Below are 24,866 nucleotides of genomic sequence, written 5' to 3' on the forward strand. Positions count from 1 at the left end.
AGGGATTCATGTTTCAGAAACAATGGTGCCTTATAAAACTTTTGCATTTCCAACCAAAGTTATAGCTTCAAAAATACAGCAATATAACATAGTCACTTAGATGACCACAATATGAACCAATATAAACCAAACACACAATTTTACTTCACAATTACATCACATTCCAATCTGGAGCCAGTCAGTCCCTGTGGACACACTGAGTCTAGCTGCATGCACGTACACTGGATCTGAGCAAAATGAAGGCATCACACCCATCGCATGAGCCACTGTTTGACTGCCCCTGGAATTACCCCCAAAGCCCACTCTGCCCCTGGAATTACCCCCAAAGCCCACTCTGCCCCTGGAATTACCCCCAAAGCCCACTCTGCCCCTGGAATTACCCCCAAAGCCCACTCTGCCCCTGGAATTACCCCTAAGCCCCACTCTGCCCCTGGAATTACCCCCAAACCCCACTCCGCCCCCTGGAATTACCCCCATGCCACACTCTGCCCCCCGGAATTACCCCCAAGCCCCACTCTGCACCTGGAATTACCCCCAAAGCCCCACTCTGCCCCCCGGAATTACCCCCAAGCCCCACTCTGCCCCTGGAATTACCCCCAAAGCCCCACTCTGCACAGACACACACACAGAAGCACAGAAACACAGAGAAACACAGACACATACACAGAAGCACAGAGAAACACAGACACGTACACAGAAACACAGACACATACACAGAAGCACAGACACAGGTCACTCAAACACTGCATCAGAAACACAGAGCACAAGGGTCAGGAAAATCACATACCTGGACAAAGAGTCTGACCAAGGCATTCAAGAACAAATTTAAGAAACAATGCGCACGCGCATGCACACACACACACGCACACACACGCGCGCGCGCACATGCACACTCACGCACACACACACACACTCGTGCACACTAAACACAAAAATAGATAATAGTACCTGTATCACAGTTAGTACTACCAGTTGGGGTTACTGGGCTAAAAGGTAAAATACCAGGTCCAGAACCTGGCAGGATTGTCAGGAACAGCAGTATTTTAGTCAAAGACACAGTGGCTGGTTTATTAAGGCAATCAGCTCATTCCAACATGCATTTGCATTGATTGCTGAGGCAGTGGCTGTGCTGGAGATCGGGGCTTTTTGGGAAGTTTAAAAACGGGAGAGGGGAGCACATGCTTCAGGACTGCCAGGCCATCCTATAACAGACCGCACCCCAGGCCATCCTATAACAGACTGCACCCCAGGCCATCCTATAACAGACTGCACCCCAGGCCATCCTATAACAGACCGCACCCCAGGCCATCCTATAACAGACTGCACCCCAGGCCATCCTATAACAGACTGCACCCCAGGCCATCCTATAACAGACTGCACCCCAGGCCATCCTATAACAGACTGCACCCCAGGCCATCCTATAACAGACTGCACCCCAGGCCATCCTATAACAGACTGCACCCCAGGCCATCCTATAACAGACTGTACCCCAGGCCATCCTATAACAGACTGCACCCCAGGCCATCCTATAACAGACTGTACCCCAGGCCATCCTATAACAGACTGCACCCCAGGCCATCCTATAACAGACTGCACCCCAGGCCATCCTATAACAGACTGCACCCCAGGCCATCCACAGCTAGCTTTTAACCTACAGAACATGAGCTCTGCAACAGGACCAGCGGTCACACAGCTAAGAGACTGCGGGTTCCTGCCACTGATAAACATGCGTTTGCTGCACAGCCATACAGGACTGCCTCCACAGGCCACAGGTCCGTACGGCACTTTGATACACAGTGATCTTAACGGCACTGCTCCAGTGCTTTATGCAGAAAACACATATATGATTATGGATCCATTTTAGTAGCTGTTAGAAACTCCTTCAAAACACTATTATCGACATCAAAGTTAAGGCTGTAGTTGTCGGATATTTTCTCAATAATAATTATAGTATGATTACCAGTCACTTGAATCATGCTATAATCATAATAATTGTTATAAATTAATCTATCATTTATTTAGTGTCTGATAGGGTGTGAACCATTTTTACTCTGCACTACAATCAGTCAATTAACTGCAAAATGTTTTGGAGTTCAACAAAATGTGAAAATTACGCTCCAATTTAAATTTCCTGTCAGTAATGGTAACAAACTGAATGTCACTGCTTTAAAATCAGTTAATTGAAATAGTTTAAAATTCTTGGTTATGGGTTTTAATTTCTTATTATATCTAAGAAATATAATTGTACTTTTAAATGTTGCATTTCATCACAAGTGCCAATTTTTTTTTTAAATCTTAAATTTTTATTGACTAATGACCAAGAATTTTACACCATCGTGTCACTACCCATACAAGCCAACAACCCACAGAGGCTGGCCCCAAACAGAGGCAGTGGCGATTACTGTGGCAATTACACTCCAGGGCACAAGGGGGCGGACTAACAGCAGCAGTTTACCAGCAGCCAAAAGAAAGCCAAACCGCTGCAAGTAGGCCAGCTGCCGCCCTTGATTGGGGGCACAACATGCTCAGTCAACCAACTCCAGCCCACAGCGCTTGAGCCAGGAAGCCATTCAAAGCAGGAGGCCAGAGCGCCCCCCAGAGGAACTTACAGGTCCTACAGCAGCCATCGATGTAGTTCTGCACCACCCCACCATTCTGGAACGAGAGGACAAGGCCCTGTGTCAGGAGAGGCTGCACTCAGCCCAGTGAGCTACAGTCGCTATGGTTACACCCCTCACCTTCAGCAAGACCAATACTACCTAATGTCAGCTCACATTCACAAACTTCCCAACATTAGCGTATTTCTCGTAACAGACCTGAAGGCACTCAGAGTCGTTGAAGGGGGGGCAGACCACAGCAGACCCCAGGACCACTGCTCCTACCGCCGTCTCCACACAGTCATACCGTGTGCAGTTAGCCAGCCATGAGCTGCCCGCCTACAGAGACACACACACAGATCATGCTGTTACACAGCTAACAGAGCGAGTACTCAGGCTAGGCAGTCAGGCTGTAAGGCTGCAGGTCACTCACCAGGTAGAGCAGGACGGTGCCGTTCTCACTGGGGTAAGAGCAGGACACGTTCTTGCAGGACCCACAGCACACGTGAGGGTCTTTGGAGGGGACATAGATCTGATGCTGCACACAGGACATACAGCCACTGCTGCATCAACACATGAAGCCACAGGCCATATACACAAATACAAACACTTACAGAGGCTGAGGGAGCAAGTCAAACTGCTACACAGTGAGTGAGTGGGTGAGTGAGTGAATGAGGGAGTGAGTGAGTGAATGAAAGAGGGAGTGAATTAGTGAGTGAATGAATGAGTGAATGAAAGGTTGAGGCGTGTAAAGGGCAGCTGTGTGAACCTACAGGCCCACACTTCTCTGAGCAGTTCACACTGGACACCTCCATGGCAAAGAAACCGGTGTCCGGGTCCCTCTCCTGCAGGCACTGCACAGTGAAGCACAGGTCTCCCTCCACATACTGCACCATGGACTGGCCTGGGCTCAGCACAGTCACCCCCTGAAACAGGCACACCTCCGCCTTCTCTGCAGAGAGCACAGGCCAGGCATTAAACACAGGGAGCACAGGCCAGGCATTTAAAACAGGGACACAGACCAGGCATTAAACACAGGGAGCACAAGCCAGGCATTTAAAACAGGGACACAGTCCCTGGGACACAGTCATGTAACTAGGTTCATCTACAACTAGGTGGGTGGGGGGTGGGAATTTATATATATTTAAAAAAAAAAAAAAAAAAAAAAAAAAAAAAAGGGGTACAATTCACACTTTTTGCAAAGTTATACCTATTGTAGCTCTCTTGCAGGAATGTTGTAAAGCGCTTGTCTCTGAGTTTTGTAATGCACTTGTTGTAAGTCGCTCTGGATAAGAGCGTCTGCTAAGAATCTATAATGTAATGTAATGTAATGTAACACAGGCCAGGCATTAAACACAGGGAGCACAAGCCAGGCATTTAAAACAGGGACACGGGCCAGGCATTAAACACAGGGAGCACAAGCCAGGCATCCAACACAGGGACACAGGCCAGGTATTCAACACAGGGAGCACAAGCCAGGCATCCAACACAGGGACACAGGCCAGGCATTAAACACAGGGACACAGGCCAGGCATTCAACACAGGGAGCACAAGCCAGGCATTCAACACAGGGACACAGGCCAGGCATTAAACACAGGGACACAGGCCAGGCATTCAACACAGGGAGCACAAGCCAGGCATTCAACACAGGGACACAGGCCAGGCATTAAACACAGGGAGCACAGGCCAGGCATCCAACACAGGGACACAGGCCAGGCATCCAACACAGCGACTTAGGCCAGGCATTAAACACAGGGAGCACAGGCCAGCAGTGTGAACTTACTGCAGATGAACTGAGCACAGTCACAGGGGCTGCTGGAGTCAGGGATCTCTATCTGCACTTCACCCTGCAGGAGGAGAGGAAGGGAGGGGGTCTCACGCTTTCCCACATTGCACCACTCACACTCCCAGCTCCATTTTCACACTACAAACCCATGGAAGAACCTATTGTCAAAGTGAAAAAAATTATTAACCAAAAGCCAGCACAAAACATAAAAAACAAATAAATGTATGAATAAAAAAAGGAACACAGTAAGACTTACCACCTGACAGGAAGGGGCAGAGTTATTCTGACAGCTGCACTCTGTGGGGAGACAGGAGAACAGTGGCATTTCAACACCAGTGGACCGCACTCCACAAATCACACTCCCCATACGGCCCCTTGCGACCAATCACATTTCCCAAAACGCTCTTTCCACCAATAACATTCCACAAACCGCCCCTTTCCACCAATCACATTCCCCAAAACCACCAATTTCCCATAATGCCGGACAGGAAACTCCCGCCACCAACAAGAACCTCCTGAACTTCTGAAGAAAAAAAGTTGACCATCTGTGATTAGTTTGTACAATCTTTGCTGTCAGCCATTTTTAAGCTAAATGACACCTGCATACAGAAGTACTGCATGAGGAGAGTTTGTGTGCAAAATGGCAGCTGTGTGTCACCCAGATGAGACAGGCATGAAAGCGGTTATATAAATATGGTCCTTTTATTGGTGGCTTAGGATATGTAATTGTATTGGACATTCTGAACTGGGGGGGGGGGGTACTGTACCACACTGCCAGTCTGGACAGCACTGTCCTGGGACACTCTCCTGCACCAGGGCTGTTCCAGGGGTGCACTCCACTGAGGCCTCGGGGCACAGGTTCGAATCACACACTGTGAGAGGAGCAGCCCACAATCGGGTTTTAGAGTGTGTAACAGTGCACACAGGTGTGCTACTGCAGTGGTAATGGAGTTATAGAGTGTGTAACAGTGCACACAGGTGTGTTACTGCAGCGTTAATGGGGTTATAGAGTGTGTAACAGTGCACACAGGTGTGTTACTGCAACGGTAATGGGGTTATAGAGTGTGTAACAGTGCACACAGGTGTGTTACTGCAGCGTTAATGGGGTTATAGAGTGTGCAACAGTGCACACAGGTGTGTTACTGCAGCGTTAATGGGGTTATAGAGTGTGTAACAGTGCACACAGGTGTGTTACCGCAGTGATACTGAGGGCAGCAGCGCCGGCTCGTGTTCAGGTGCACAGCCAGAATTTGGCCATCGCTGCAGGACGGGACTGGATCAATGCAGGACTCGCAAACTGGCAGAGAAGAGCACAGCAACGGTCTACATCACCACACCAACACGCTACATCAGCACAGCAGCACAGCAACATGCTACATCAGCATAGCAATAATCTACAGCAGCACAGCAACACGCTACATCAGCACAGCAACACACTACAGTAGCAGAGCAAAATTGATGGTGATAAGGAGCAGGAGTGATGAAGAAGAGGAGTGAGAGGAGGAGTGATGGTGACAAGGACCAGAAGTGATGAAGAGGAGGAGTGATGAGATAAGGACCATAAGTGATGAAGAGGAGGAGTGAGGGGGACTCACCACAGAGGAAGGAGTAGCAGCAGGATGTATCCTCTCTGACCTCCACCAGGAACTGGTCATCCCTGCAGTCAGGAGGCGGGGCTACAGGGCAGGCCAGGGGGTCACACTCTGAGCACAGAGCAAAGGCCTGTTAGGCTGCGCTTCACCTCAAATACAGACCCCTCATCCACAATCACTACAGCTCCCAGAAAGCACCTACCACATCTGTACTCTGGGCAGCAGGACAGGGCACTGTAGCCAATCACAAGCTTGTTCCAGTTTTCACAGGTAGGAGCCTCAGTGTCACAGATGGTTAGGTTGCACTCTGCAAGAGAGAGGGCAAAACCCTTCAGCACAGCTCTGCATTTAGCAGAGTGGAGAGGTGGGCGTGTGGCCAGGACATACCGCAGATCTTTTTGGGGCAGCAGGCCCCCTCCTCCAGCACAGCAATGGCATACTCTCCCTCCCTCTCACAGAGTGGGGTGGGCACGTCGCTGCAGTCGGGCTCCACCGCCACCACACTGCCATTCTCCATACAACGGTACAGACAGCAGCTCTTCCCTGAGCTGTTCCACACCTCTCCTGGAGCACGTGGCAGCCCCTCGTTATCTGTGCACACTGGAAATCAATCAAGCAATTAATCAATCAATCCATCCATTTAATAGATGAAGGTGCAACTGATAAAGTGGGTGGAGCAGGTGGCTCAGTGAGGGGTGGTGCACTCTGGGTAAAGTGGGTGGAGCAGGCGGCTCAGTGAGGGGTGGTGCACTCCGGGTAAAGTGGGCGGAGCAGTGCCTCACCACAGCGATCCTCAGTGACGCAGAAGGCAGAGTCAGCCCGGTGCAGGATGGTCCCCCGCTTGCATACACACTCCTCGCGGATGTAGGAGCAGGTGGACTCCTCGTAGTACTCTCTGTTCTGGCAGGTCTTGGTCTTACAGGTGTTCACACACGGCTGGTACTCCTTCCCGGGAGGGCACTTTAAGGCTTTAAAAACAACATTTCCCATAGTAGCGCACTGCTCATCTCTACCACAGCACATCACTGATAAAGACTAGCAGAATGATGTCACTCACGGCAGAAGTCCTGCTTTCTCCAGTTGATGCAGACATTGTGTGTGTAGCAGATGGCAACATACGCAGCCAGGAAGTCACACTGGTGGTCTTTGTAGTGCAGGTCCCCAGCCCAGATCTTATCACAGAACTGCTCTGGGGACACCTGGGGAGGCAGACAACATACCGCTCTCACTCAGCACACACACAGAACACCATGCTTTCAGTTATGGCCAGACAGCCACAGAGCTGAAAAACCAAGAACTGCACTCTAAATCCACCTGTCACAACAGTGCTTTCCAAATGGGCTCTGCTTCAGTATGTTTGGGGCAGTAGAGTGATGTGTGGGGCAGTAGAGCGCGTGTGGGGTAGTCGTGCAGTCCCTACCTTGTGGTGGCACTCAGAGAAGGGGCTCTGGTTCAGCATGTGGGGCAGTAGAGTGATGTGTGGGGCAGTAGAGTGATGTGTGGGGCAGTAGAGCGCGTGTGGGGTAGTCGTGCAGTCCCTACCTTGTGGTGGCACTCAGAGAAGGGGCTCTGGTTCAGCATGTGGGGCAGTAGAGTGATGTGTGGGGCAGTAGAGCGCGTGTGGGGTAGTCGTGCAGTCCCTACCTTGTGGTGGCACTCAGAGAAGGGGCTCTGGTTCAGCATGTGGAAACACTTGCTGCAGTTGCCGGTGGTGCAGTTGTCCCCGACGCGGCGGAAGTAGTCGGTCTCCTCGGACGTGTCCACCATCCAGCTGTGCAGGAAGAGGGGGATGTCCTCCACGTCCCGCACCACCGTGCCGTTCGGCAGCTTCAGGTCATCTGCAGGGTTCCCATCACAGCAGCCTGGGGAGGCCACACAGCCGCCGTTAGGTCTCCAGACCACCAGGGGGCAGCACAATAAAAACAAACATGTGCACAAGTGCATGTCCTAAAGGGGAAATGCAGTATGTACCACAGAGCCCCCGGGTTCGGGCGGCCGAGGCATTGGTGGAGCTGTACTGAAGCACGATGATACCAGTGCTGTGGTACCACTGGATGCTGATGCCCCCCGGCGTGTGGATGATGTACATGGTGCCCGTGTCGTCGATGTGCAGACTCTGCCGCGTGAACGGCAGGCGTGCGCTGATCTGGTTCACGGATACCTGGGTGCCAAGGAAACACGCTGAATACACACCTGTACTGTGCATGTCCAATGAGACACGCACAGTACACCACAGTGCACCTCTATGTCAAACTACAAAACCATCTGCCCTGTGACTGGGTATGCACTAGATAAGTCCAACACCCCGCGGGGTTCACCTTCTAAAACCCTTTTCACTTCTGTCAGATAACCTGAGAATTAATTATTTTCCATTTCCATTTCGTAAATTTTGAAAAATATGCAAGGTGAGGTACAACTCTCCTTCTTTACGTATATACAACATTCACTGCCAATTAAACCGAATTTTTAAAAAAGATGAATTCAGACGGCAGTCAGGGGCGTGTCAGGGCAGGTGGAGGAGGGGGCAGAGCTACAGGCACCTTCCTCTCCAGCCGGTTGATCATTATCCTGTAGGAATGGGTGGTGATGTTCAGCTTCTTAAAGCACAGCCCCGAGGTCCCGCCTGTAGGCGTCTGAGGGCGAGAGGGGCATGTCTGCGTGAGTGACGGCACCATTGGCCAATACCAGACTGCTCTTATTACCAATGACAGCGTGTGCCACTTACAGGACGCCTGATAGAGTTGACGCTCTGGAAAGCAAAGGGAAAAGGGAGTTAGGACATGGAGCTCCACCTGTGAGAGCATCACGCCATATGACAGTTCAGTTCTGAGGACGGAGATGGGTCTCTGTGTGGGTGCCTGTACCTCGCTGGTGGGGCATTTCTCAATGTGGCCCACAATGTTCTCTCTGGGAAGGTGAACCAGGATGTAGGAGCCCTTGTCATAAAGGGCCACGTTGTTCCCGTCAAAGGTGATGACACGCAGGTCTGAAATGATGGAGCATCGACCTGCCATGCAAGAACACACACACCACGCACACACACACCATGCACGTAGGCGCACACACACCATGCACGCACGAGCACACACACCATGCACGCACGCGCACACACCACGCACCATGAGTTACACCACCGGCCAATCAGTGCCATTGATGTACGCTGTTTTTAATGAGGGGCGAGGGGCGAGGGGCGGGGGTCACTCACATGGGCACTGCCACTGGGGGCAGCAGTAGTCACGGTTGGTCTGCACAGGCATTCCCAGAAGACCGCAGCGGGGCTGGCTGACGTTGTAGCGGCAGTGCAGGGAGGCGTTGTGGAACATCAGCTGGCCGTTGAAGCAGATGTACTCGCTGCAATCGTCCACACGGTACGAGTACGGGGGCTGAAGGGGGACAAAAAGAGAAGAGTGACACATCAGCGACTGCATGCGCAGTGAAGGCAGATCCAGTTCATTCGCTCTGATGCTTAATTTTCTCTCCACATCACATTTCTTTCACAAGCTGCGTTTGGGAACCACTCTGCTGTTTAGTTGGACGTGCTGCATCTGCATCTTCGCTGATATTATTCTGCACACAAAAGCACACAGTTTCAAAAAGTCAGGTGATATCTTGAAAGTGGTCAATGTGAGCAGAATATTTCTAAGCCACTATTAAGGTAACATCTCATACACATTTGAATGATAAACGACTCCAAGTCCAATAATCTACATGCTCCTTGTAGGAGGCAGATATCACAGATAAAGCCTGTCAGGTGATATAGTCATGGCAACATAGAGCTAAACGCATCTGGCACCAGCTCTATGAGCACACCTGCACTCCAGATGTTTACACTGTTACCGCACCGTTAAGGAGGAAGTGTCCAGCCGGAATGCTGCTCCCACCTTATTCCAGTTCTGAAACACTGAGAGCATTCCAGCCTTATCTCCCGAGCAGGATTTATGAATGCCTGGAGCTCTTCAACAGGCCCTCAATGCCACAGATTTACACACACGGCCAGATGTGTCTAAAACTCACTTTGAAACAACGCTGCGTGATGTCAGAGTTTGTGGAGATAAGGCCCCCTTTACCCTGCATCACTGGAACACAGTAGCTGTTAGCACATCCCAAAATTAAAGATCTATGTTGGTATTCCAAGTGGTTCTGGAAAATTCCTTTATTGAGCATATATGAATGCTCTGGTTGTGTTGTGATAATGGAGGGCTAGCAGCTAATGAATGCTCTGGTTGTGGTGTGATAATGGAGGGCTAGCAGCTAATGAATGCTCTGGTTGTGTTGTGATAATGGAGGGCTAGCAGATAATGAATGCTCTGGTTGTGGTGTGATAATGGAGGGCTAGCAGCTAATGAATGCTCTGGTTGTGGTGTGATAATGGAGGGCTTGCAGCTAATGAATGCTCTGGTTGTGGTGTGATAATGGAGGGCTAGCAGCTAATGAATGCTCTGGTTGTGGTGTGATAATGGAGGGCTTGCAGCTAATGAATGCACTGGTTGTGGTGTGATAATGGAGGGCTAGCAGCTAATGAATGCTCTGGTTGTGGTGTGATAATGGAGGGCTAGCAGCTAATGAATGCTCTGGTTATGGTGTGATAATGGAGGGCTAGCAGCTAATGAATGCTCTGGTTGTGGTGTGATAATGGAGGGCTTGCAGCTAATGAATGCTCTGGTTGTGGTGTGATAATGGAGGGCTAGCAGCTAATGAATGCACTGGTTGTGGTGTGATAATGGAGGGCTAGCAGCTAATGAATGCACTGGTTGTGGTGTGATAATGGAGGGCTAGCAGCTAATGAATGCTCTGGTTGTGGTGTGATAATGGAGGGCTAGCAGCTAATGAATGCTCTGGTTGTGGTGTGATAATGGAGGGCTAGCAGCTAATGAATGCTCTGGTTGTGGTGTGATAATGGAGGGCTTGCAGCTAATGAATGCTCTGGTTGTGGTGTGATAATGGAGGGCTAGCAGCTAATGAATGCACTGGTAGTGCCATGCTAACGGCGGAGAAGCTGCGCATACCGTACAAGGCGCCGTGGGCAGAAGGAATGGCGGCAGCACAGTAGCCACCTCAGTCTCAGGTGTAGGGGAGGGCTTCGGGGGGGTGAGAGCAGGAGTCACCGTGACGACCTCCGTCTCGGTGCTGGGGCTGGGCGGGGCTGCCGTAGACTTCAGGTGTGTGGGAGATGGGCTGGTGGCGGGAGAGGGTGTGGCCTCAGTGGTGGGAGGTTGTGTTGGGGGGAGGGAGGGTTGGGCGGTGGTGAGAGATGGGGGTTGGGTGGTTGATGGAGGTGGCGCTGTTGTGGCAGTGGTGGTGGTGAGCAGGGCCTCGGTAGTAGTGGTGGTGGGAGCTGCTGTTGTCATGGGGACAGTGGAGGAGGTGGATGTAGGCATGGTGCTGGGGAAGGTGGAGGTGGTGGCCTCTGTAGTCACAGCGAGGAGTGTTTGGGTGGTGGCAGGGGGGGTTGGGGTGGGTGGGGCACTGGTGGTGAGGGGGGGAGGGGTGGAGGTGGCAGGACTTGGCGTGGTGGCAGGTGTGGTAACAAGTGGGACAGGACTAGAAGGTACGAGAGTAGCAGCCTGTGTGGGCTCAGGGGCAGGGGGCAGAGTGATGCGTACAGTGGCCACGGGGCTGGTGGGTGCAGTTACAGCCACTGTGGAGGTTCTGCGGGTGGTGCTAGAGCTGGTGGTGGGAGTGGTGGTGGTGGTGGTGCGAGGGGTAATGGTGGTGGTGGGGGGGGTGGTGGTGGTGCTGGGAGTAGTGGTGGTTGGTGGGGTGGTGGTGGTGGTGGTGGTGCTTGTTGGAGAGGTGGTGGGGGTGGTGCTGGTTGGTCCTGCTGTGGTTCTGTTGGACCTTGTCACAAACATGTAAGGAGCTGGTGTTGGAGGAAGGATAATACCTGCAGTGAAAGAACAGACATAGCTCAAAAATAGTGTTTATTTCATCCATATTAAAAACACAGGTGTTCCAGCCATCATGCCTTCAACAGAATTACCCAAAAGAATGACATGCATGGGTAAAGCCAATCAGTGCCACGAAACAGAGGTTAGCTGAGATATGTTTTAGGATGTGGGTCATGTTATACTGCACAGGTAGCAGTAGCTCGCAGGCCTCAGCTGGACTGACAGATGAAACTGGGTGCTGCTAATGCTGGTGTCTTCACTAGTTAGCTGGCAGCAGTGGCAGTACTCACAGTCCTCCTTGTAAACACATCTCCTGGTGACTTCATCCAAGATCATGTTCCTGGGGCATCGCGGGAAACAGCCCTCCACCCTGTAGAGAGGGCATCAGTGTGGCCAACACCTCTGCAGCTCAGAGATGGCCTGTGATTTAAAACTCCCCACATCTGCACTGCCGGGAACTGCCCTTCTGACCCCACCACCTCAGCTGTGTGACAAACAGCTCTGGAGAAAGGCTGATTTAATGTCATTAACTCTGCAAGCTGAACTACATCTCCCATGAACACCAGATGTCCAGAACCTGTATGCAGAGGGGGGTCTGTTGTGAGCCTTAAGAGGGTTTTTTAAGTATTAAAATGGCAAACCCAGATCAGTCTAAATATATAATTATAGCATTTTCCCAATGAAAGAAAACAGAGTGAGTAGCAATGAGAGCTCTCAGTTAAACCCATGATTCAATGCAACCACAACACAGAGATAAGCAGGGGTCCGCCCGTTCTTTTAACATGAATACTATTTTCTAATACATGTATGGTTGTGCGTGTGTGGCGGGGGGGTCACATGATCTCACGGGGGCAGGAAGTGGCAGAGCGTGGCTTCCGGGTCGCTGCAGGTCCTCACACACGGGCTGGCACAGGCCTGGTACTTCCACTCACACATGATCCGATACGGGATGAGCAAACTGCTCTCTGAAACACGCAGGAGTGCGTCAGACAGCACGCCTTCACTCCACCACTGCCACTCACACGCACTTTACTGCCACTGGTCATCACAAATAAGGGCCGGGGTGAGGCGGGCGGGGCGGGGCAGGGCAGGGGTGTGGTGTGGCGAGGTGAGGCGGGCGGGGCGGGGTGGGGCGGGGCAGGGCAGGACAGGGGTGTGGTGAGGTGAGGCGGGCGGGGCAGGGCAGGGTAGGGCAGGGCAGGGCAGGGGTGTGGCGAGGTGAGGCGGGTGAGACGGGGCAGGGCGGGGCAGGGCAGGGCAGGGCAGGGGTGTGGTGAGGTGAGGTGGGCGGGGCGGGGCAGAGCAGGGCGAGGCAGGGGTGGGGCAGGTACCTTGGATGGAGAAGCTGCTGACCCGTCTGAAGGCCCGGGAGTGGTCGTAGGCCTTGGCACGTGCGGCAGCGCGGGTCAGTGTGAGGAAGAAGCCCTTCTGGCTGTACAGCTCGAAGGAGGACAGGCCTGGCAGCCACAGCCCCCGGTGGTGGATGAAGGTAGCGCGCTGTCGAAACTCCTCCCCCGCGCTCCAGCGCTCCACCCGCAGCCGACGCCCCGCCCACACACACAGGAAGTAGTTGGGTCGCTCGGCAGACTCCAGGGAGATGATGGGGAGACCTACAGACACACAGGGAACACCACTCTCACACTGGTTTCTGATTCCCCAGATTCTGAGCCACCTCTCCAGCCAGTTCAGCGCATTGCCCCTACAGTATGCCTGCACATCATCTTCCGTAGAACAGCTGTACCACAGCCTAGCAAAGAAAACCGAACAAAACCCCTTTTGCAAGCACAAAATACATATGCTTGCATAACCAAAAATACTTTGTAGCCCACATAATCAATGATGATACAGCCCTTTTCAAACAGGGCAAAGCACTCAGTCAGTAGCACGACAACAACAAAAATATCTGAATGGTCCGTTACTCATGTGGATAATAGGACCTCATTCACAAGCGAAACTCGACTCTAAATCAATGTGACTCACCATAGCCCCCAGACTTAAAGCAGGTGCTTCTGTTACTCCTCTGAACAAGTGACTGAGGTATTTTAATGAGCTGACCAGGAAAGGAGATAAGGTCTGTGTGCTTTCAGTATCAGTATGAATCTGCATTAATAAGAGAGCTGTGTGCTTTTAGTATCAGTATGAATCTGCATTAATAAGAGAGCTGTGTGCTTTCAGTATCAGTATGAATCTGCATTCATAAGAGAGCTGTGTGTTTTCATTGCCACAGCTTAAACGAAGCAAACTTAATTAGCTTCTGGACAAGGAACAGCCGCGAGGCGGGGCTTGGGGTAATATTCTCCCAGTGACCGGCTGACCCTGCCTCCGACACACAGCATGTTGTATGTGAGAGAAGGGCAGGGGGGGGGAGTCAGGGCAGGGTTAAAAACAGCAGCAGCATTTGTGTCACTGTATACGCTCACATCTGAAGTACAGAGATACAGAGGGGAGGTATGAGAGGGAAGGAAAGAGAGATACAGAGGGAAGGAGAGAGGGATAGAGGGAGAGAGAGAGAGGTATGGAGTGACAGCACTGGGACTCACGGGAGAAGCGGTCCTTGTGAAGCCCAGCGGTGATCATGAAGTTGAAGAGCAGCTCGCCTGGCCCCCCCGAGTGGCTGATTTTGGGCAGGGGGAAGACCTCCCCGCTGCTCAGGTTGGCAGCCAGCACCGTGTCGTTGAAGGCCACACTGGACAGTGTGTATGGCCCCTCTCCAAGCTCTGAGGAGGAGATCACACTTTATTAATGAAAGAAAAACAAACATTTTTCTCCTTATCTGGAACCTTGCTAGCTATGAGCAAGCCTCTATGGCTCTCCTCAACACTCTGCAGCATCTGCAGCCAGTCTGACGATATCTGACCAATCAGAGGAGCATGACCAAGCCTCTCCGCAATCCCAGCATATTGGCCTCTGCTGGGATTGAGGACCCATGGAGACTGAAAGTATGGAGACTGAAAGTGCAGACCAATGCTTTCACACGGCCCAGGTCCACACACAGGAAGCTTGTAGCTCTGTAGATCGGTATCTGCAGCAGGGTACTGTACCTTGATTGTAGTATTCGCAGTCATAAGCTGAAAAGAAGACAAAAGGTTTTATTTGTATCTGGCAGTTTCTGTGTGCATTCAAAGAATGTTTATATTTGTGGACAAGCAGTCTTCCCCACACTGCCCCCGCATCTCTGCAGTGTAGACAAGAAAATACCCATCTTTGGTAAACACAGCCAGCGTTGGGTAAGGCCAGCTAGCTATGCCATGAATATTAGTGTTAGTCTTATAGCACCCATACGTGCTAATGAAATGTAAAGTAACTTAGCAGGAGCATGTGGGGCGGGGCGTACTCACGGCAGACAGTAGGGCTCCTCCACTGGATGGTGACGCCATGTTGGCAGCACTTATGGGCGTAGGCCCCAACGCTGGTGCACAGACACTCACAATCCCCGCCCCGGTTGCAGTTACAGGTGTCAGTTAGGCAGTTCTTGTAGAACCAGGTCACATCCACCTGGGGAGACCACAGCCATCAGGGCAGACAGTAAAACATGGGGGGGGGGGGTGATTCTACTATTAGTGATTCTCAGGGGCAGTGTGGGCCGAATTGGAGGTGCCGTAATGGGATGAGCCGCCCAGGAGCCACATGTAATCTGCTGTAACAGTAATATGCTGGTGAGGTACCTGCAGGGATTGTACAAAGGCTTTCTAGAATTCTCCATGTCTGATGTCTAAAATGTTTGAAAGTCTTCTATTTTCAGGATGAAACAGCAGTCAAACAGAGCTGAGAGTGTCTGAAACTGGGCCCATTCCCAACGGGGCCAAACCTGAGCTGACAGCACCACCAAGTGGTGATATGAGGGAATGACTACCAGGGGGTGTGTGGGTCTGAAGTCTTATTCAGCCGAGTCAGTTCTCCCATCCCTCCTGTGACTCACTCCTTTCTCCAGGGCCTCACCGCTCCAGACGGCTGCCCCCCCACCCCCCATTCAGGGGATAAAGGGGTGGGTGTACCTACCACATTGTGACAGGGCGCAAAGATGTCGCTGTACAGCAGGGCACACTCTCTCTTAGCGTACGGCTGTCTTCCCAAATCTCCCTCACAGGGTCGTTTCACCACAAAATCACTTTCACACTGAGGGGGAACAAAGGGGGGGGGTGTTATGCCAGGCTTCTGAAGCTCAGCTGGGGGGCACACTGATGTGAAAAACAGAACCCTAACAGACAGATTTTAATCAGCTGGTGACAATTCTGTCCTATCCTAACTAAAAAACTAAAATATGTAAATCATTTCAGTTCGAAGGTGACTAACATTCATCATGCTCACTGACTGGCTGCCTTTGTGCACGAGGGTCAAACCAAACTATTGCCTGATTTATACTTGTGTTCCCCTGGAACTCTAATGCACAGGGCTAGTTGTAGGAAAGGATGAGAGTGACATGACATATACATTTGAAAGAGAAATGGCAGTACATGAGCAATCAGGTAATTTACTCATTAAAACTCATTAAAGTCCTGGTATCTAATTCAGAACCAATCAGCATGTCTTGAGGCAGGGCTGGTAATGGACGGCCCTTTAATGACCGTACTCCTGACAGCACTGTCCCTGTCCTGTTGTCTAGGCGACTGACCTGGCCCAGGGCCCAGCTGTCCCCAAAGGCCTGGGGGTTGCTGACCTCCAGGTGGCCGGCGGTGGTCATGTCGTTGGCCGTCACTGTGTCGAAGTTCCCGCACATGCCCGTGAGCCGCCCCTGCGGAGGGGGAGACAAAAACCATAACAATATACTGCATTATGAAACACACAATAACAAAAAACCCCAACAATATACTGCGTTACGAAACACACAATAACAAAAAACCCCAACACTATACTGCGTTACGAAACACACAATAACAAAAAAAACCAACACTGTACTGCGTTACGAAACACACAATAACAAAAAACCCCAACACTATACTGCGTTACGAAACACACAATAACAAAAAACCCCAACACTATACTGCGTTATGAAACACACAATAACAAAAAACCCCAACACTATACTGCGTTATGAAACACACAATAACAAAAAACCCCAACACTATACTGCGTTATGAAACACACAAAAATACCTCCCGCGTAAATGCATCGATTAACCACAGTCAAACTGGGGCGGACGCAGACTGATTTGCAGGATCATAAAGGTCACAAGTGTCACAAATTATGTAAGAATTAAATACATACAGATCCATATTTCAAACGCATACACATTAAATACTATGGTTTCCATCCCACAGCCCCTGTGACTGGGAGGGGGGGTGCGTTCATTGCCAATAAAAAACCAGAGAAATAAGCAGTTATTTATTTACAGCACAGGAACCCCTTCAACGCACTCCATAACCCCCCCCCCCCCAAAAAGGACCACAATGGAAATAAGCCTTTGGGCTTTATTGTGTTTTTTCCTTTTGATGATTTCTGTATCTGGGGCATCTCTGGCCACTTGTATTTTAACGATCAATAAAGAATTTCAATCAATTAATCAAGCCTGTGGTTAGCCGCTTTCCGGCTTCTTCCTCCAGGGCAGCAGAGGGTGCTCACCTTCCACTGGGGGCCAGCACGGATGTGCACGGTGGTCTTCTTGTCCCACAGAATTGTGATCTCTTGCTTGGGGAAGTGGACCACAGTGTAGTACCCAGCCCCCAGCAACTGGAACTCAAAACCCTTCCCAACCACAGTGGAGACACTCTGGAACAGCAACAAGGACCTGCTTATTAATAACAACTGATAATAATAACAAATCAGAGGTATACTCACTCACTAATCCCTGCTATACACAGGTACACTGACACACTAATCCCTGCTATACACAGGTACACAGACTCACTAATCTCTGCTATACACAGGTACACTGACTCACTAATCCCTGCTATACACAGGTACACTGACTCACTAATCCCTGCTATACACAGGTACACTGACTCACTAATCCCTGCTATACACAGGTACACTGACTCACTAATCCCTGCTATGCACAGGTACACAGACTCACTAATCCCTGCTATACACAGGTACATTGACTCACTAATCCTGCCCTGTAGAGGTACACTGACCGGTTTGCCAGAGTTGTCACTGAAGTAGATTTTTGTGAGTCCCACGTAGATCACCAGGTACTTCATACAGACGATGCCACTCTCATAGCAGTCTTTGTTTTGGGTGGTGATGGAGATCTCGGTGTCATTGATGCTCTGAAATTATTCATTTATTTTTATTATCAGTGACATTCTGATGCCTGGTATTCTGCATTTCCTGCTAATACAGCATTAACTGTAAATGACAATTTTGAGCCATCAAGGCAGTTTCCATGAGAAAATAAAAGCCAGGTAAACCTCTTTCTCTTGGGCTCCCTCCTCAGCTCTCAGTTTTTAAAAACTAGTTTAAAAACTCAGAGTACCATGATCCACCGAGGTACTTAGTTGCCATCCACGTAATTTTCATCGATTAGCAACCGAAAGTACCGAGTGAGCGGTTAAACACCACAAGCCTTTCACAGGCCTGAACCAGCTGCATTAATAAGGAGCCGAACCGCCACAATCCCCACAGAGAGCTACACGCACAGCCATGTCTCCCACACGCTCACACAAACGCGAGTGCGCAAAGCGCGCACGGCCCACGTGACTGCTCCCAGTGCTTAACAAGCTTTTATTTTTTAAAAGGTACCCTTGCAGGGTGGTGAAAGGTCTGGGAATAGCAGAGCCTTCAGACTGGCCGAACAGAGTTTCCCTTTGTGTGGTGTGTGGACTCTGTTTGTCCAGTGGATTTGACATTTGCTGGGGTTGCGTTACAGCAATCCTGTTCTAATTAAAAAAGCCTCTGATTTTCCCAAGATTAGGAGCTTTGAGAACAGGGCCAGATCTTTTTTCAAGTGATTCAATCTGCCCCAGTGCCTCTGAGGGAAGGGCTTCTGAATCATTCTGTCAGGCCCAAGTCCCCCCCCCCCCCGCAGTTATCCCCACTGCATTCTAACGTCAGTAACATCATGAAGGAAACCAACGCAGCCACAGAACAGCACAGAGCCTTTTTCACCAGGGAAACACGTTGAGCAGGGTAACGGATTGGCAGTTTGAGTTACCGGTCGACTCATACCTTGACTAGATAGACCTGGCAGTCGCTGACATAGTCGTACTCCAGGCCGTCGAAGGTGTGGTAGTGGCGGTCGCTGTAGGCGGTGCAGACGGCAGGGCAGGGGAAGTGGGTGCAGTTAAAAAAGCCGCGATGGCAAACACTGGGGGGACAGGTCAAGGTTCAGGTCAGCGCTGGCTACTTGTGTGTCACCCTGCAGGGCTGTTAGCACAGGCACAGTCTGGACTCAGAACCACAATGCTCATTCACACACTGGAACAGGACCCTAATGGCGGGTCAATGAGCAACCCCAAGTGGTTAACGCTAACCCCATACTATACCATCTGTACCAGAATGATGCTAACGCTAACCACATAACTGTACCATCTGTAGCAGGGCGTGGCCACAGTCTCTCCAGGCAGGTAGTCCAGGCCCAGCCAGGCACAGGGGCAGTTCTCTGGGAAGTAGCACTCTCCATTGTGCCGAACCAGCCTGTGGAAACCGCACAGAAACGTCAGCGTCCCACGGCAGGACAGGGAGCGTCAAGGAGCCTCATTACACTCAATATCATCACCTCTCAAATGGCCAAAGCACTTCTTGCCCTGTAATGCAGTTATTCACGTCTTCATTATCTGCACTGGGGTGCTGATTTGTACACCATTCATGTGAAAGGACAGTCTGGCATTAAGCAGTGTCTTTGTGCCACACCGGAGTGCTTCTTCACAAAAGGAGAGCTGAGAAGGGCCCTTTTCAGAACCTGTCCTGGTCCTCTCTGTGTTTGGGGGGGGGGGTGGCTTTTCAGAACCTGTCCTGTATGGAGGGGGGGGGGCATTTCAGAACCTGTCCTGTATGGAGGGGGGGGGGGCTTTTCAGAACCAGTCCCGTATGGAGGGGGGGGCTTTTCAGAACCTGTCCTGTATGGAGAGGGGGGCTTTTCAGAACCTGTCCCGTATGGAGGGGGGGGCTGGGACAAGGCACTTGTGGTCTTCCTAACCAGGTGGCATCTGGCCAGCAGCCCAGCCCGTTTGGATGCCAGGGGCCTGGGCAGTATGCCAGGCTGGGCCCTTTCAGTTGCTGGCTGTGGAAGTAACCCCGCGGGACCGCTGCGACTTCGGTAAACACCTTTTGTTTAACCCCCCCCCCCCCCCCGGTGTGCACAGGAATACACCGCCGCTTTCCCAGAATTTTTATAATGTACTGCCTCTTTCACAGAATTTTAATAATGTACCACCTCTTTACTGGCATTTTGCTCAGGTCTACCTGCCCCACCAAAGTTCTTCCCTCATCTGCTCCCTCTAGAGGCAGCTGGGGGGAACTGCAGGCTACAGAGTTTCTGTCAAGCCCTGTATTTTGACTAAATCATCCTGCAGGATTTTTCCCAGGACTAAGGGAGGTTAAACTGGTAAATGCTGTTGGCGCAGTGTATTTTTGCTCTTATCCACCAGGTGTCACTGTAGGCACTGTAACTGCAGTGGTGAAGGGAACATGGAAGCGCTCGGTGTCTGAACCAGGCCAGGCACATGAGTAAGAACTAATCGGCTGTGTGCGAGTGCAGGTTTGTGCAGCACCCCAGCACTGCCATGTTACAGGCTAATACAGGAGAGACAGAAAAACAGACAAAGGGACAAACTCTTCAGGAGAGACAGAGGGACAGACAGACGGACTCTGCAAGAGAGACAAAGGGACACACCGGCAGACAGGCAGACAGATGGACAGGCAGACACACAGACAGGCAGACGGACTCTGCAGGAGAGAGAGGGACACACAGACAGACAGGCAGATGGACAGACACACACAGAGACAGACAGACGAACTCTGCAGGAGAGACAGAGGGACAAACGGACAGACACACAAACAGACTCCTACCCTTCAGGGCAGCCGCAGCCAGGCACGCAGGGGGTCATGGGAGGGCAGGTGAGATTCATCATCAGGTTTCGACATGTGAGCTCACAGGCGATGCCCAGACGGGGCGCCCCCCCCTGCTGCTCCCTGCAGCTGTAGTATACCTTTCCTGGGGGGCACTCTCCATGCTCCGGCTCTGCCACACACACGGAGCATTAGCCACGCTACCGCACACACCTAGGGCCCGGGGGCGGTCTCTGAACCAGTCATTATAAAAGGCTGCTACACGTGTGAGGAACATTTACCTCTCTCCTCAGGCACACACTCCATTTGGCCGTTTCTGCAAAGGCTGTTGGGTAAAAAGAGACATCACTGTGTGAGCAGAAACAGCATAATGTCCCTGAATACCAGTGGGATGTGCTGCATGAGGCGTTTTATGCGATACTAAAATGTGACAGTGCCAGGATGTGACAGTGTGGGGATGTGAGAGTACCAGGATGTGACAGCGTGGGAATGTAACTGTGTGGATGTGACAGTCAGGCAATGTGACAGTGAGGGGATGTGAGATAGAGGGCTGACCATGGTCCAGAGGAGCTGAAGGACACCTCTCCGGGCTGGAACACTGAGCCCATGAAGTAACAGTGGCACTGGGACCTGCAGGCACAAGAGGACAAAACAGCACGGCTGTCATGCATCAGAGCTGCCCCCCCCAGAGCGGGAGGCCCAGGGGCAGTGCTAGCCGCTAACTCAGAGAGGAGATCCCTGTCCAGGGTTTGGCGGATATTCAGACACAGGGAGCGGCAGGGTGCGGTGCTCACGCCTGGATGCATCGCTGGCGCATATCGTCATAGAAACTCCCGTCTGCGCAGCTGCAGCCCTCTGCGCAGTCCTCCTCCCGCTCGGGGCAGACCTCTCCACGGGACAGCGACTGGCACGTCCGCCCGCAGGTGGAGGTGCAGGGGTCGTACATCATCCCGCCCAGGCACACCATCCCTGCACACAGAGCGCCATCCTTACCTAGCACCCCCCGCTCACAAATTCATCAGTCATCAATAACCAAAAGGCATGGTGCTGCTCAGACACTGTCACTGAGAGTTCAAGGCACTGTTGTGCTTACATACACTAGGGCAGTGGCAACCAGCCCTGTTCCTGGAGATCTACCATCCTATAGGTTTTCATTCCAACCATAATTTGGCACACCTGACTCTACTAATTAGCAGCTCAAAGAGATCTGTGGCTGCTGAATGAGGGATGCGCTGCTAGGGTTGGGGTAAAAACCTGCAGGACGGTAGATCTCCAGGAACAGAGCTGGTCACCACTGCACTAAGGGATGTGTCTGTGGGACATTCTGACAGCTGTCAGAACACGGAACGTGGCTTTCACTCCCGAGACGACTTCATAATGACACAGCAGCGCCCCCTGTGATCAGAGCTGGGAGCGCGGGCACCCACCGCACTCGGACACGTGGGCCCTGAAGTTGACGGGGGCGCGGTGTTTGGCACAGACACGGGCGTAGTGTGCCAGAGCGGTGCAGAGACAGGCCCTCCCGCACCGGCACGCCTGGAAGCGGCACTGCTGGTGGTACACGCCCGGGCTGACGTAGGTGTGGCAGGGTCCAAACAGCTCCTCCGAGATGACGTCACATATGGAGGCATAGAACACTGTAACACAGGCCATCACCATGGCAGCATGTCAGAATACTGCGGTCACCTTTAATGAACACACCTGTCCATGATCACACACTGCTGAGATGCTGGATGTATATGGGCTCTGACTCCTGACCAGCACTGCTGCTCAGATGCTGGATGTATATGGGCTCTGATTCCTGACCTGCAGTGCTGCCCAGATGCTGGATGTATATGGGCTCTGACTCCTGACCAGCACTGCTGCTCAGATGCTGGATGTATATGGGCTCTGATTCCTGACCTGCAGTGCTGCCCAGATGCTGAATGTATATGGGCCCAGGGCTGTCCGTGGGCTCTCTCCTATAAGGCCAGTTACAGTCTGGATGACCTGCTTACCTGAAGCAGAGGGCTCACTGTGGGGTACAGGGCGGGGGTGGGGGGCTCGCTGTGGGGTGCAGGGCGGGGGTGGGGGGCTCACTGTGGGGTACAGGACAGGGGCAGGGAGCTCACTGTGGTGTACAGGGCGGGGGCTGGGGGCTCACTGTGGGGTAAAGGGTGGGGGCGGGGAGCTCACTGTGGGGTAAAGGGTGGGGGCGGGGAGCTCACTGTGGGGTACAGGGTGGGGGCGGGGGGCTCACTGTGGGGTACAGGGTGGGGGCGGGGGGCTCACTGTCGGGTACAGGGCGAGGGCGGGGGGCTCACTGTGGTGTACAGGGCGAGGGCGGGGGGCTCACAGTGGGGTACAGGGTGGGGGCGGGGGGCTCACTGTGGTGTACAGGGCGAGGGCGGGGAGCTCACAGTGGGGTACAGGGCGAGGGCGGGGGCTCACTGTGGGGTACAGGGCGAGGGCGGGGGGCGGTACCGTTCTGCTGGTTCATTTCGCAGGGGTCGATGATGGGCACGTTGATGGGCGTGTTGCAGGCGGAGGAAACCTTCCAGGCGTTGGCGTGGAGCTGGGGCGTGCCCTCGATCATTCCTGAGGGAGACCTGCAGGAGAGAGAGAGAGAGAGAGAGAGACAGGGAGGGAGAGAGAGAGAAAGAGAGAGAGACGGGGGGGAGGGAGAGAGAGAGAGGGAGAGAGAGAGAGCCAGCGTGGCGGGACTGAGTTCTGTGTTCAGGACAAACGCACCCAAACTGAGCAGCTGCCCAGGTGTAAACTCTCTAGTAGCTGCCCAGGTGTAAACTCTCTAGTAGCTGCCCAGGTGTAAACTCTCTAGTAGCTGCCCAGGTGTAAACTCTCTAGTAGCTACTAAGCCTGCAGTGTGAGCTTCACCCTCCAGCTTAAGAACTTATGAAACGCCCCTCCCTGCCCACTGTGTGCACGTGCAGCGGAGACAGGAAGCGGCTCACAGGAAGTCGTCGCGCAGGTTGCCGTTGAAGGTGCCGCAGAGCCCGAGCGTGAGCCCCTTCCAACTGCTGTCCAGCTGCAGGTAGAGCCGCCCCCCGCTGCGGTCGAACTGCAGCCGCAGACCAAAGCTGGTCTTCAGCAGCGTGAACACGGTGCTCAGCCTGCGCACCTCCACCGTGTCTGTCAAACGCCACAAACACAACTGCTAAAAACTGCTATCTACACCCATAGCACATTTAAAACAGGAAGATTATATAATAACAAACATATATAAAGATATTACACAGAGAGGCTGTACGGAGAACCTGTGGGCCTCTCAGATCAGAGCCTAAGAGCTCTAAATCTGGCTCTGCTTTATTCTGAGCAGGCTCTCCGGCCCTGCTGCTGCAGAGCCACAGGGCTTGCTGGGTCTTCACATGAGGAGCAGCATGGGGTTCAGACCCCCCAGGATGGGACAGGGCCTGGATTGGGACAGGGCTGGGCGTACCGTCGCTGTAGGGCAGGTTGGCGGCCTGGTTGATGCCGATCAGGACCTCTCCCTCCCTGGTGAGAGTCACTTGCCGACTGACATCCTCTTCCACCACTAGCGTGACTGAGTGCATGCAGGCATACTCCTGACCCTGCAGGAACAAGAGCAACCACTGACACTGCTCTGCCATTGGCTCTTCACCTACTCTCTGTGGGCAGGGCGGGGCTCTGGGGTAGGGCTTTACCTCTCCGCAGGGAACATACTGCAGTGTCAGCGTGAAGCGACTACTCCCCCGGCTCTTCGCCAAAACGTACTGGCAGGCGCCACTGTGCAGGAACATCCGCCCGTCAAATGTGCTCACATGGGAGTCGCCGGTCACTGAGCACTCCGCTGAAACACACAGTCCGTATGACACACCCCCCGAGCCGCCACTCACTCTGTGTGACACCCCCCCCGAGCCGCCACTCACTCTGTGTGACACCCCCCCCGAGCCGCCACTCACTCTGTGTGACACCCCCCGAGCCGCCACTCACTCTGTGTGACACACCCCCTGAGCCGCCACTCACTCTGTGTGACACCCCCCGAGCCGCCACTCACTCTGTGTGACACACCCCCTGAGCCGCCACTCACTCTGTGACA

At 52.4% G+C, this 24,866-nt stretch overlaps 1 protein-coding gene across 1 annotated transcript in view; it reads right to left on the reverse strand.

Moving 5' to 3' along the window:
* Nucleotides 1–24,866, reverse strand: part of otogl (otogelin-like) — a 36,698-nt gene that overhangs the window by 1,194 nt on the left and 10,638 nt on the right. Inside the window, exons 16-57 of the mRNA XM_035402245.1 lie at nucleotides 24,472–24,617; nucleotides 24,246–24,378; nucleotides 23,761–23,938; nucleotides 23,273–23,397; nucleotides 22,237–22,446; nucleotides 21,604–21,778; nucleotides 21,365–21,439; nucleotides 21,091–21,134; nucleotides 20,810–20,981; nucleotides 19,328–19,435; nucleotides 18,968–19,106; nucleotides 17,935–18,069; nucleotides 17,423–17,569; nucleotides 16,476–16,595; nucleotides 15,863–15,979; nucleotides 15,202–15,358; nucleotides 14,905–14,931; nucleotides 14,404–14,580; nucleotides 13,195–13,473; nucleotides 12,711–12,828; nucleotides 12,154–12,233; nucleotides 11,459–11,859; nucleotides 10,982–11,395; nucleotides 9,181–9,358; nucleotides 8,840–8,982; nucleotides 8,701–8,724; nucleotides 8,516–8,608; nucleotides 7,947–8,136; nucleotides 7,620–7,837; nucleotides 7,033–7,174; nucleotides 6,758–6,943; nucleotides 6,363–6,575; nucleotides 6,178–6,282; nucleotides 5,979–6,086; nucleotides 5,579–5,680; nucleotides 5,151–5,255; nucleotides 4,640–4,680; nucleotides 4,381–4,444; nucleotides 3,371–3,549; nucleotides 3,031–3,135; nucleotides 2,817–2,936; nucleotides 2,610–2,655 (exon numbers count right to left, since the gene is read on the reverse strand). Of these exons, the coding sequence (XP_035258136.1) occupies nucleotides 2,610–2,655; nucleotides 2,817–2,936; nucleotides 3,031–3,135; nucleotides 3,371–3,549; nucleotides 4,381–4,444; nucleotides 4,640–4,680; nucleotides 5,151–5,255; nucleotides 5,579–5,680; nucleotides 5,979–6,086; nucleotides 6,178–6,282; nucleotides 6,363–6,575; nucleotides 6,758–6,943; nucleotides 7,033–7,174; nucleotides 7,620–7,837; nucleotides 7,947–8,136; nucleotides 8,516–8,608; nucleotides 8,701–8,724; nucleotides 8,840–8,982; nucleotides 9,181–9,358; nucleotides 10,982–11,395; nucleotides 11,459–11,859; nucleotides 12,154–12,233; nucleotides 12,711–12,828; nucleotides 13,195–13,473; nucleotides 14,404–14,580; nucleotides 14,905–14,931; nucleotides 15,202–15,358; nucleotides 15,863–15,979; nucleotides 16,476–16,595; nucleotides 17,423–17,569; nucleotides 17,935–18,069; nucleotides 18,968–19,106; nucleotides 19,328–19,435; nucleotides 20,810–20,981; nucleotides 21,091–21,134; nucleotides 21,365–21,439; nucleotides 21,604–21,778; nucleotides 22,237–22,446; nucleotides 23,273–23,397; nucleotides 23,761–23,938; nucleotides 24,246–24,378; nucleotides 24,472–24,617 (6,039 nt within the window). The remainder of the gene's footprint in view (nucleotides 1–2,609; nucleotides 2,656–2,816; nucleotides 2,937–3,030; nucleotides 3,136–3,370; nucleotides 3,550–4,380; nucleotides 4,445–4,639; nucleotides 4,681–5,150; nucleotides 5,256–5,578; nucleotides 5,681–5,978; nucleotides 6,087–6,177; nucleotides 6,283–6,362; nucleotides 6,576–6,757; nucleotides 6,944–7,032; nucleotides 7,175–7,619; nucleotides 7,838–7,946; nucleotides 8,137–8,515; nucleotides 8,609–8,700; nucleotides 8,725–8,839; nucleotides 8,983–9,180; nucleotides 9,359–10,981; nucleotides 11,396–11,458; nucleotides 11,860–12,153; nucleotides 12,234–12,710; nucleotides 12,829–13,194; nucleotides 13,474–14,403; nucleotides 14,581–14,904; nucleotides 14,932–15,201; nucleotides 15,359–15,862; nucleotides 15,980–16,475; nucleotides 16,596–17,422; nucleotides 17,570–17,934; nucleotides 18,070–18,967; nucleotides 19,107–19,327; nucleotides 19,436–20,809; nucleotides 20,982–21,090; nucleotides 21,135–21,364; nucleotides 21,440–21,603; nucleotides 21,779–22,236; nucleotides 22,447–23,272; nucleotides 23,398–23,760; nucleotides 23,939–24,245; nucleotides 24,379–24,471; nucleotides 24,618–24,866) is intronic.

This window comes from Anguilla anguilla, chromosome 19, assembly GCF_013347855.1.
Source record: "Anguilla anguilla isolate fAngAng1 chromosome 19, fAngAng1.pri, whole genome shotgun sequence".
Lineage (NCBI taxonomy): Eukaryota > Metazoa > Chordata > Actinopteri > Anguilliformes > Anguillidae > Anguilla > Anguilla anguilla.